The sequence below is a fragment of the Lactuca sativa genome, chromosome 4, assembly GCF_002870075.4.
Source record: "Lactuca sativa cultivar Salinas chromosome 4, Lsat_Salinas_v11, whole genome shotgun sequence".
Classification (NCBI taxonomy): Eukaryota; Viridiplantae; Streptophyta; class Magnoliopsida; order Asterales; family Asteraceae; genus Lactuca; species Lactuca sativa.
In genome coordinates, this window is record NC_056626.2 from 72930822 (window position 1) to 72943221 (window position 12400).

The window sequence follows — 12400 nt, forward strand, 5'->3', positions numbered from 1 at the left end:
AAACATGGCAAACAATGTTAAATCTTTGTATATCCATTTCTAATTTTAAAAACAAATTCAAATTTCAAAATCATCTCAATTTCGTTTTATGTCATATAGTGTCATTGATCGACACCCTATAAAAAAGTAATTGAATGGCAAAGAGGGAAATATATAAAAAGAAAAGGCTAGCAAGAAACCACTGGAAAAAGGTCTAATAAGCGGGAAACAAAAAGGAAAACAAACTAGGCTTTTGAAGCCAACCCACCTGGTTAATATCAACCTGCCTGTTCCTATTACTACACCAATTAAACGCCTTCGAGACAATATCATCAAACAAAAGAGTTTTTTTCAGTTTGGCCTTACCGTAGAGAATTTTATTACTGAACAATCAAATACACCACAACATCACAATGAAAACACCCTCCAAATACTCCTTCACACCTTTAGCAAGATGAGGATTTTAGAATGAGTTTAACCAATCTTCATAAAAAAAACATAATGGGAGGTAGCTCCCATCAACGCAACACCTGTTACAAAAATATAGTGTGTCACATTTTTAACTTTCATGTTATCTATATATAAAACATGTGTGTTATATTTTATTTTTACCAAATCTAATGTATATGACAAGTTAGTTACAAATAATAAGACTACCAAGAGTAAGTCTATCAACATCAATTTAATGTCATTCATCTCTCAAACATGTCATTTCAGCTATTGTAACTACTTCTATTATAATTACTTCTATATCAATTCAATGTTACTCGTCTTTCAAAAATGGTCATCACCGACACATCAACAATTATTTTTTTTAACATACATCTTAAATATTAACCTATATTAATTATCTATAAAATACTAATAGTTATTTTAAGAAAAAAAATAATGTCAATTTATTAGTTAATACTATGTGTACATTTTAACTATGTTGATGTTTTAGAATAAATATGTGTTTTAAATATGTCATGTCTATGCTACTAATCTTTTTTTTAATTTATATTATAATATAGAAATTAGTTATAAGTATTAGTTATAACATAAAAGTGTCCATGTTATTTTAACAAATTTAATATTGCAATATAATGTAGAGTTATTTTATTAAACATAAAAAGAAAATAAAGAAAAATCTGCCATGATAACGAAATTGGTCCCATTTGGTTTTGTTTGAAAGGCTAAAGAAACTTGTTCGCAACAGTTGAAAGGAAAATGATGAGGTGGCTTTCAAATTTTATTTGCAAGACACTACACAGATGCTCTAATGATCGAACAAACTTACACTTACCGGTTGAAAAATATACTTAATTATTTACAACTTCATAAAATTGTGTTGATCTAATTTTTGCGATCATGTTTATTATGTGTTAAGAAATTCGAACACATATAAACAAAAAGTGCCGACAGTTTTGGGAGACTCTTTTGTAAACGGTTTTAGGAATGTTGGTAATATTTTTATGAGAATTTTAAAGATAAATATAGTATTTGTAAAATAAATTAATGAATATATCATTTGATAATTAGGTTCGACTCTTAGAAGATTCACTGCAATTCTTGGAGGGTTCTTCAAACATTGATATTTGATAATTGTTATTCTCAGTTGCCTATTCAAAGTTCATAATCATTTATGGGAAATTGCTCAAAGCACATTGGTTTTCTAGGTTAACTTCTGGCAGGTGCCTCAAAGTACCATTAACCCAAAAGAAACAATTCTAACTCAAAATTTTACATTTCTCGCTCTACAGCCTTTGTTCACATTAACTTTTTTTTTCCCCATTAAACAGCTTGATTGAATAATCAGTAAGCCACCACCCGTCTCACAATCTCTTGTTTTTTGCTACTTCCCATCAAGGAACTCAACTCACCAGTCACTGATCTCATGAGCCCACATCCACCATTTTCTTGATGAAGGAAGCAAAGCAAAGCAATGAAGAAGATTCAGACATGGCCCATTAGATGTGAATCCTTTTTAGAAGAAGAAGAAGAAGAAGCCTGTGATTGTGGCCATAAAGGTGAAAGAGCAACAACTCTTCCAATAAAGATCAGAGTTGGTGACACAAGCTGTTCTGATGCAATTTTATCACCAAGATCTTTTAGTTCTGCCAAAACCTACATAATTTTACAACAAATTAGGAACTAAATTCAAGTTTTTACCTCAAATTAACAAACTTTACTCTTACAATGCGTTGTTGGGGTGTGGTACCACGCTCTACTGCAGCTGCTGGTGTGTCGGGTGGTAAACCATGGTGGATTAATTTTAAGATGAGTGAAGGGAGAGTAGAGAGGCCCATGTAAACAACCAGAGTCGAATCAGGGTCAGCTGCATTTTCTGCTACAAAAAGAGGATCTGCTCCTCCTTTTCTCGAGTGTCCAGTTAAAAACCGGACACTGTTTGCTACTCCTCTGTGTGTCAATGGGACACCCAACTCTGCTGCGATTCCAGAGGCAGCAGTTATACCTACAAAAAAGTACAGTTAGTGAAATGTCTAATATACCCTTCTGTTGGGATGCATTTTGGGAACGGACAAAAATGTCTAGTTTACCTGGAATAACTTTTACTTGAATGCCTTGTTGTTGGAGAAAATCCATTTCCTCTCCACCTCTTCCAAAGACCTAAGAAACCCAAAACCCGTTTCACAATTTAGTAACCAGCTAATTGTCGTTAAGATCTATAAATGCTAATTTTATTTATGAAAACCTCACCAATGGATCTCCGCCTTTAAGCCTCACAACGTTTGCCCCAACTTCAGCAAAGCTCAGAAGCAACTCGTGGATTTCCTCCTGCATGCATATCATAACCATGTGTTATTATTAAACACAATTAGGAAACGATAATATGTGATTAAGCAACCTAAATTGTCAAGTTGGTGATGTTTCAACTACGAAATTGAAATAAGACAACTTATTTTGCATTAAGAGACTCATAATCGTATACAACTATAAAGTTCTATAACATAAATGGTTTGGAGCAATGAAGCTTAAAGGACTCAATATAAGTTCTGAATTTGATACAAGATTCAACTCCAATCCAGCAAATATCAAGATTATTACAACAACTGCATGATAAGCAACCCAAATTTCACAAATCTTTCATGATTTCCATAAGCCATAACAAAAATCTTAAGAAATCTAAATGAAATTTTATAAACTGCCTGTGTTAATGAACAAAAAACTAAAGGTTAAGCAACCCAGAGCCCTAATTTCAAAAGCCTTTCAAGATTCCCAAGCCACATTACAAAAAATGAAGTTAATTTAAATAAGAACGAAAATTTCTTTTCTTCATGAACGGAATTATAAGAAAATTTAAGAAATGACTAACCTGGGTTCTGCTATGGTACCCAGCAGTCTTGCCAACATAGAGAAGTCTAGCATCAGGACGCACCAAATCCAGCACGTCATTTGACACCAATCTATCGTACAACAACAAATCGGCACTCTGAATCACCTTCAACGCCTTCAATGTCAAAAGCTCTGGATCACCAGGACCTGTACCCACCAAGAACACATTCCCAGGTCCCCCTTTTCCACTCCCATCATCGCCACCTTTCTCTCTCTTCTCTCTCAAAACCTCAAGCAATTTCTTCAGTTCTGGGAGCTGAAGAGCAATTTCATAATCCCTAGTTGAGAAATTGGAATGATTTTCAGGTGGGTTTTGATCTAATTGATTCTTGAACACCCATTTGTCCCTTTGGTATCTCTCCACTGAATGTTTTTCAGTGAAAGGCGAGGCGGAACATGACGTTCTTGTAAAATGTATGGAATTGGCGGGTTTCAGAGAGGGATTTAGGGGCTTTCTGAATTGGGTTAGTGAAGATGACGATGAAGATGAAGGAAGTTTGCTCACGAGAGCCATGGGAGTTTAGAGAAATGAAGACAAATGGCGATATCACACATTAATTCTACATATGTGTGTATATATGTAGTAGTATGATCAGAGGAGAAATTGTGATTGAACTGGAAGTGTGGTGGTGCTTGGAAGCTTTTGGGGAAAATGAGAAGGCAAAGACAAAGGCGATGGCAAGAAAGGGAGTAGCTTTTGGGGTTGCGAGAGAGGCGGCTGTTTTCGGAGATTTTGACTAGGGAGATTTTAATACTGTGTGGTGGGTTCTACGGTAAGCGGTGTGTTCATCTTAAACAACGGCCTGGATCGTTTGAGATTTAAGCATTTAGCTTTTTGATGACGCGTGCCAGATTGAATGTGAGTTGATGATCTATCACCGTATTTGGACGGAAAACAGGGAAGGGGAAAGAATGGAACCGGCCCAAGTCCCAACTAAGCCAAGTCACCTGGATCGGTTTAAATGTTAAATTGTACATTAATTATCTTATTTTTGTAAAGTTCGGTAGTTTCCTATTGGGAAAATTTTTTTATTTGAAAAGAAATCTAAGTGTTTGACCGTACATCGATTGATTGTTTGATTCTATATTAGATTGATTTTGTTGAATCATGAAAAATAATATATTATCATGTTGTTTTATATTGTGATGGATTAAGTTGTTGAATAATTGTAAAAAACATATTAATTGTCATATAAAATCAAAATTATACACTGATCATTTGAAAATCCAAATACAACTTGTCATACAAAGTAATTAAACACAAGTCAATTAAAATCCATATAGAATGTCGATTATGTTGTTTTTAGTTTATTGTTTTTCAAGTTGATGTTATGTTGTTATTTATAACCAAACGTGTGATTCTTGACCTTCTTTATGTCTGATGGTAGTGGGATGGATAAGATTTTTTTTAAATAAATTAGGATAGTGGTGGTGTTGTCCAAAAAAAATTAATCAAATAAAAATGAATTAAACAGTCTTTTTAGTCTATTCAGCCAGAAAGATATGATTTTGTGACTTTTTGATAAAGACATATCTTAATGAGAAAAGACCCATTTTTTGTTCAAATCAAACAGTCTTTCTGGTCCATTCAGTCAGAAAAATCTGTTTGAACATGAAACGATGTCTATCAAACGGAACCTAACTATAGTCTTCAGACACAACCCCTAAAGCCCAACATACTTAGGCATGATTTTTAGTAAAACAGTAAGGCTTTAAACATGGAGTGGGTGAGAGGTTTTTACGCAGATGAGATGGGCACATCAACCATTTATCAACTCGAGTGGCTTCTTACAAGCATTAAGAAATGGTGTTTTAGTAGTGGGGAAGAAGTGAGGAAAGACATAGAAGAGAGAGATAGACACAGAAGGAAGAAGAAAGAGATTGTGGAGGAGAGTAAGTTTGGCTACGAAAGTTCACAATTAAACAAGATGGGGGTGGTGTTTGTTAGATTTTAACACGCGAGTTACAAGTGTCATGTCATCTCACATGTCAAAAAAATGACCACTCTGTATGGCCCTAAGGGTACAAACACCGATTTATTTGTGAGTTATTCGAGATCGATTCAAGCTCTAGTTAAACGAGTTCAAGCCGAGTTTATGTTTAGTTTCAGGTTTATTTATTAAACGAACTCGAGCCCGAGCCTCATCTACCAAGTTCGATTAAGTTCGCGAGCCTATGCTTATTTATATAATAGAACTTTTATTTTTTATTTTATATATTAATTATAAATTAATTATAAAATATTAAATATCAAATAATGATAAATGAGCTTTTTAACAAGCATAAAAACACGAACTCTATATTTGACTACTAACCGAGCCAAGCTTAGGCTCATTTAGGCTCGCCTGACGCCTGAGCCGAGCTCGATTTGGAGTAGATTTGGATCAGACAACCTGCAAAATGCAAAATGAGCCAAGACAAGGGGAGTAAGTGAGTAAGTCATCGTGAGCGTTAAAACAATACACGGATAAGTTAAGATACAAGGATATGCGCATGACGTTTGTATTAACAATACAGAACAACATAGAAAGGTGTGATGCTACCTGTTTATATATGTAGTCACACAACGTCCTATCTAAAGTAAACACACAACTATTATTACTAATAACTACAATAACCAAATAAGAAAACTATTTGAATAACTAATCGTAACATAATATTTAGCAACCAAATGGTAAAGTACACTAATAACTAAATCTAGTTTGCTTCAAGTATTATTCATGTGAGAACATTAGATATATATGTTCTATTCAAATTAACCTGTGGTTAGTCTACTTTAATGAATAAATAAGTCACCTCCTCCTCCTCCACACCCCCCCCCCCCCCTCCCAATCCCACCCACACAGTCACACACACACCAAAAACTATTTCAAGAACCTAAATTTTCAACTATTACCTATTTCTCTCTTTAAACATAAATACATGAATTTGCAAAATGAGAAAGATATAAAACAATGTTACTCTGACTTTATCATTTTGCAAGGTCCCATTTTACCAACAAAACAACTACGATATGGCAGAAGTTGTAGCATGCATTAGACAGAAGCTGAAAAAATGGAACATAGGGTCGAGAGCTTGTCTCACAAAAGACACAAATGCCCTTTTCACTCTCGTCATAAAAAATATCCCTAGAAATTTTGTCACATGTGACAAACACAACGTTTCATTATATTGTAATAGTTAAAGTTGATGAGATAGAAATGAAAGAACTATAGACAAATGACATAAAACAAAATGATCAAAAAGACACCATAGAAACAAAGCTCGATGAAGAGATATCAACTACAATCCCGAATCTTTTAACATTTCAAAGTGATATCTAACGCGATAATTATACAAAAAACAAAAGCCCACAAGTTCTTGATCAGTACACTTATGCTTTATTTACTCTAATCTTCTGGCCTTCAAGCACCTACAACCACAAATATCACAAGACTTATATCTCAAGCACCCAAACTCAAACTACAAGCTAACAAGAGTACAATCAAACATGCAAGAAGTACAACTTACAGCATCATTGAAAGATGAGACTGCAGCCTCTACCTCCTCTTCTGAAGCAAATGAAACAAACCCAAATCCACTTGATTTTGAAGTCCCTGGAACACGTGATACTTTGGCACCAAGAACGTTTCCCTTTTCTGCAAAAAAGCTTTTGAGTGATTCTGATGTCACGTTTTTTGCAAGATTCCCCACATAAAGTTTGTAAGGGCTATCAACAAACGGGGTTTCCTCTGCTTCAAGAATTGAGATCACTCCGTTCAAAGGCTTCTCTGTTACATTTACTTTTATTTTACGCCCTCCAATTTCCTGTTACACACTATAATATTAGTCAATTGTTTACAGGTTAAATGCATATAATTGAGTAGATTTTTTAAAGGTACAATATTGTGATAGAAATGAAAGTAGGAATGTAGAATGATATAATAAAGAGAAAAAAAGTACGATGCTATGCTATTTTTGTAATTAAGCTAATGTCTAAAAAAATGCCTCACCGTGTCATTTAGCTTTTCAATAGCTGCATTTGCATCATCAACAGTCTTCATTGTGACAAAACCAAATCTTCGACTCCTTCCTGAGTATTTATCATACATTACCTACAAAATTTAAGTTGTTCAAAGGCATCAACTTTATGATTGATGTTAAAGAGTTGCTGCAAGAAAACAGATTATTGAGAAAAATGAAAATTTACTTAACAATCCTTGACTTCATTAATATAATGATGTAAGTAACACATTCTGATACTTGAAGTCACAATAATCACTTTGAGTACACACATCCAAACATACTCTTAAGACTGACTAATAGAAGATGGTATTTTCTCAAGAATTCAAGCAAAAATTTTCAATCCTGTGCATCAAATTTCAAATTTTGTACAACTTTTATTGGATTTAATTGAAGGGTTTTAAATTATCCGGAATCTTTCAAAAATTTATATGAATGTTTTTAAGTTGAAGTCTAGCCATTAGACCTTAAAAGTAAAAATTCCAACATATATAAAATTTCTAAAGCAACCGACTGCAATAAACAAATTCAGCCCTGAAATTTTATAATTCTTTCGTAGTATATAGAAATTCCCACAAATGATATACCTCAACTTTCTCAACGGCACCATGTTCTTCAAAAACCTTCTGGAGTTCATCATTGTTTGTTGTGCGAGGGATGTTACCCACGTATAGTCGTCTGGCAGCTTCCGACGACGGGTCCACAGTGACCACCGCCACCGGTGTTTCCTCGGCAACAGACAGAAGTCTTGTTGGTTGTCTAGGATTAGAAACGATAGGTGAAACTGTAAATCTGAGAGAGGTTTGAGAAAGGTTGGGGTTTAATTTAAAAGAATTGGGTAGTTGGGTTTTGAAGGATTTAGAGGTTGGGTGGCGATGGAGATAACTGGTTGATGATATCATGGCTGATGAAATTGTGGCCATTTTTCAAGAATCCTAGCAATTTGTGTTGGGAGACAGAGCAATGCTGAAATTATGGGTAGGGGTTTATCCAGTTGAGCAAAGATGAACGAAAACAGAAAGAGGATAGATCCTTTAACAAAAATGTAAAATCCAACTATAGGAGGGACTCATATTTTATTTTGAGTAACCTACAGTTTTGGTCCATACGGTTTTCCTAAATTTTCACTTTTGGTCCTATATTGGCTTTTTCTCATGGGCGATTCCTATTGAGGGTTTTGGTATCATCGGTATACTTTTAAATATAACAATTTTGCCCTTACACTAAATCAGCAAAAAAAAAAAAAAAAACTACATGCACCGATTATATGTAAAAAAAACTTTTCAAACTATATCTACCGTAACAAAGTTGTCGGGTTAGACATTTAAGATATAAAAATAATATAAATCATCGATCAGGATTATAATTAGTCATACGTATTTCAGACTATGTATTATAAAGTTATTTTAGTAATTTATCGATAAGCGACAAAATGACAATCTTGACAAAAGATTATTTATGACAAATGGTCTTGAAGGAAATTGTAGCAGTTGCAACATGAATCTCATACACATAAAACACACTCAAATTCAACTCATACAGAAGTTATAGACGTCTGAAGTTTCACTATCACACAACATATTATAAATAGTGAATTAGAGATGGATTGATTATTAGTCTAAGTAATTTAAACAAAAGTCGTAGTAGTCGTAAATTGTCACACCCCCGAACCAGACGGCGGAAACGTCTGGGGGCTTGTGTGTGACTTCATCTTGATATATCATTATAGTGAATATAAATGAAACATAACATCATCATTATCATGCATAATATAATACAACTGTCATTTTTACATCATGTACAATCTTTTAAATAACATGCCCAAAACATTCAATGTATGATGTTTAACAGTACACAAAACAAAATCCGCTATTCTTGTTGATTCTTCTGCTTAACGAGTCCCTGAGAATACAAGTTAATTTGAAAACGTCAACATACATAATGTTGGTGAGTTCATAAGTATATTTGAGAAAATGATTTATATAACTTTGTAATCATAAGAAAATCCTGTATTTTCTTAAAATAGTTTGGTATGTTTATGTCTAGTCTTGTATTAATGCGTGTGTGTTATTGTTTAATAGAATGTCAAAAGTGATTGAAGAGAATGTAAATAGAATGTCCCCGGGCAACCCAATATTGCCCATAAAAGAAGAATAGATAATGTTGTCGTACCAACACCGAGGTTGAGTACCAATGTGAGTAAGTTTCCGAGTAATCCAATCATAAAAGAAAATAGATAATGTTGTCGTACCGACACCGAGGTGGGGGTACCAGTGTGAGTAAGTTTCCGAGTAATCCAACATAAAAGAAAATAGTCTTCCGCAAACTTCATAACGTTAATTCCTTTAAGTGAGCCGTCATAACCATACTAAATAATGACAATTTCGTCTGTCTTGGCATTAGTGAACGACGACTGAAAAATAGAATAAGGTTATAGTCACCCTAGACCGATGTAGTCTAACTGTAGCGAACAACTCAGGTGTAGGGTGTCATCCCCGTATAGATCTATACACAAAACCCCGCTCTCCCCTCCAAGAGACTCTGATTATAACTACAGGCTAGGACCGAACACTTAATAGGTGTCAACCGAAAAAACTCACTAGATCCTTAATCGAAATTACGCGAAGATAAACGTATAAAACTCATTACAGGCCCAACGAACCATGTAAGTGAGCCACTAGGGCATCGCTAAACATGTGAGTCATTTCAAAACCTAATATGAATGAGATTATATAGCATGGCCCTGAAATATATGTAAAACAACAACTAAGACCCATTTCACATGTAAGGTATTTATAGGCCCAAATAGCACGCAAATAGTATACAAAACCTATCAAACATATAAATGGACCACTAAGGCTCAATAACCTAGAAATGATCAAAATTAATCCGTTTGTTATTTATTGTTGGTTTTGGTTCAAGTATTCACTAAAATAGCATAAAAGGCCCACTTTTTGTAAAAATGACGTTCTTGGCCCGATAAGCCAAAAATTTACAATTAAGGCTCAATTTTTGTAAAAATAACACTTTAGTTCCCATTTTGTTCAAAACTTGTGTTTATGACTAGTTTGTAGTAAAAATTAACATTTTAAACCCATTTTTGTCAAAAATATCATTTTTGGCTTCATTTTTGTGAAAACACACATTTTTTCTGGTTTTTGGCTTTTCTGACCTAGTTGTTGGAAAATTTGTAAAAAAATCATCGTAAGTCGAAATTTGGGTCCGTAAATTCCGGAAGTTTGGAAATTTTGTCTACTTTGTTCACAATTTTTCTCATAATTTTTAATCGCCTATAACAAGTGTGAAATTGCTCACCATCATAGGTTGGTCCGAAATTATTTCAGATCTGATAGGCAGTTTTGTAAAACTCACCAAAAATTATAGAAAATTTGTATGAAAACGTGAGAGTAGTCATTTTAAATGTATAAACCTGAACCTTTTTCATGTAAATCAGTTTTGAAAAATATTATCATTAAGGTGGTCAAAACAGTTCAAGATTAGACCAAAACTTTTTTGTCAAGGGTTGAATTTCGAGTTTAGTTTATAGATCTTTGAACACAACATTCTTTTTGCTATTTTAAGTGTATAAATCCCAGATCAACTAGTTTACATGTATTATATGTGATAACACATACTTTTCTCAAGGTTTTCATGTATATCCAAGTGATAAACTTAATATTCTTAACATATTTTTAGATTTATGAAGTAATTAGCACATAATCAACAAATAAGTCATGAAAAACACATTCATGCATATACACATAGATCTACATAAATCAACTTGTATTCTCCCCAAAACCAAGTAAAAAACTAAAATAGGGGGTATGAACTCACCTTGGTTTGTTGTTCTTGGTTTGATGAAGAGTTTGAAGAAGATTTTCGGCCCTAGATGTTTCCTTGAGGAGATTTTTGAAGTCTATGAAGTTCAAGAGCATAGATCATGAGATGATATGGGTTAAGAAGAAAATTTTGATGGAATCTTGAAGTTAAATCATAGATCCAAGTAAGTACTTACCAAAGATGATGATCTAGATGAAAATCCTCTTGAAACTACACACCAAAACTCAAAAATTTAGAGGAAGGAGGATGAGTTATTGAGAGATTTTTGGAGGTGTTTAAAAGGAAAATGGAGGTGTGTGGTGGGGTTTTCGGCCTATGGTAGAAGAAGAGGTTAAGAGAGAGAATTGAGGTGATGTTTGCATGGAAAACCACCATGCAAACATGAGGTGTCACAAGCACAATATTCATCATTTTTCCCTTTTTTTGTCAAATTTATGGGCCAAGCATGTGAGCTAAAGAAAAATGAAGATGGAGAGATCTTTGGGCCCATTATTGGCCTTGTACGAATTCATGAAGTTTAATAATATTTTTCGGCCCATTGGGCCCTTGTTAAGGGTCTCGGCCCAATGAAGGGGGTTTACGACCCATTAGAAATAAGAAGGATCATCCTAGGCCCTCATGGCCCAATATGCTAAAGTTTTACAAGTGTGGGTCTAATTATATCCCAATTAGGGTTTCTAAACTAAAGATAGTCAAGTTAAAGGTTTATTGGTCCATTAGGCCCAATAAGAGAACCCTAGCTCATATTAGACTGGAACCGGGATTTCTAGGGTTTCCAACACCTTATTGACTATAAGAAATATATTGAGTGAGCATAAAGTATGATATTCATTTAGATTACAAGCCTCACAATGGATGATGTTCACATGAAAATAGAATTTCCTAGCTAAAAATGCTAGTTGTGACATAAACCAAGAGCGTGCATATAGAGAACGCTCAAATCTGAATTCATAAGAGGATGTTATGATTTTTCTAATATTTCGTCGTAACAGTATTAGCGCAGAAATCAAATTTAGATCGGTTGATCGTTAGCCGAAACGATTTAAATGCGAATTAAAGATCTCATGATAATGAGTCTATCGATATAAAGACAGTCGGGAACAGATGTCATACGAGAGAGTTATGAATTTTTAATGGACTTCAATAGTCTAAGCTTGTTAAAAATATAATGTCAAAATTAGCCGATGGAGTTTATATGAAAGTTGTAGATATCGTTGATAGCTACACATGGATAAAAAGACCT

The 12400-nt window shown here is 34.0% G+C and overlaps 2 protein-coding genes across 2 annotated transcripts; both read right to left on the bottom strand.

The window, feature by feature from the left end:
• Positions 1 to 1538: 1538 nt before the first annotated feature.
• LOC111886743 (S-adenosyl-L-methionine-dependent uroporphyrinogen III methyltransferase, chloroplastic) lies at positions 1539 to 4025 on the bottom strand. The gene is made up of 5 exons (XM_023882989.3): positions 3296 to 4025; positions 2680 to 2757; positions 2520 to 2589; positions 2157 to 2434; positions 1539 to 2085 (listed from the first exon to the last, which is right to left on the bottom strand). The coding sequence occupies exons 1-5, from the start codon at positions 3827 to 3829 to the stop codon at positions 1915 to 1917; spliced, it is 1131 nt and encodes a 376-aa protein (XP_023738757.1). The 5' UTR covers positions 3830 to 4025; the 3' UTR covers positions 1539 to 1914.
• Positions 4026 to 6550: 2525 nt separating this feature from the next.
• LOC111886752 (30S ribosomal protein 2, chloroplastic) lies at positions 6551 to 8362 on the bottom strand. The gene is made up of 4 exons (XM_023882997.3): positions 7905 to 8362; positions 7308 to 7409; positions 6826 to 7122; positions 6551 to 6727 (listed from the first exon to the last, which is right to left on the bottom strand). The coding sequence occupies exons 1-4, from the start codon at positions 8238 to 8240 to the stop codon at positions 6689 to 6691; spliced, it is 774 nt and encodes a 257-aa protein (XP_023738765.1). The 5' UTR covers positions 8241 to 8362; the 3' UTR covers positions 6551 to 6688.
• Positions 8363 to 12400: the final 4038 nt, after the last annotated feature.

Excerpts from the sequence above, each read along its gene's own strand:
- LOC111886743 (XM_023882989.3), bottom strand. The coding sequence starts at position 3,829 with ATGGCTCTCGTGAGCAAACTTCCTTCATCTTCATCGTCATCTTCACTA. Across the intron at positions 2,758-3,295 it reads GGTACCATAGCAGAACCCAG|GAGGAAATCCACGAGTTGCT; the intron begins GTTAGTCATTTC and ends ATATGCATGCAG. Across the intron at positions 2,590-2,679 it reads TTAAAGGCGGAGATCCATTG|GTCTTTGGAAGAGGTGGAGA; the intron begins GTGAGGTTTTCA and ends TGGGTTTCTTAG.
- LOC111886752 (XM_023882997.3), bottom strand. The coding sequence starts at position 8,240 with ATGGCCACAATTTCATCAGCCATGATATCATCAACCAGTTATCTCCAT. Across the intron at positions 7,410-7,904 it reads GTGCCGTTGAGAAAGTTGAG|GTAATGTATGATAAATACTC; the intron begins GTATATCATTTG and ends TAAATTTTGTAG. Across the intron at positions 7,123-7,307 it reads TTGAAAAGCTAAATGACACG|GAAATTGGAGGGCGTAAAAT; the intron begins GTGAGGCATTTT and ends AGTGTGTAACAG.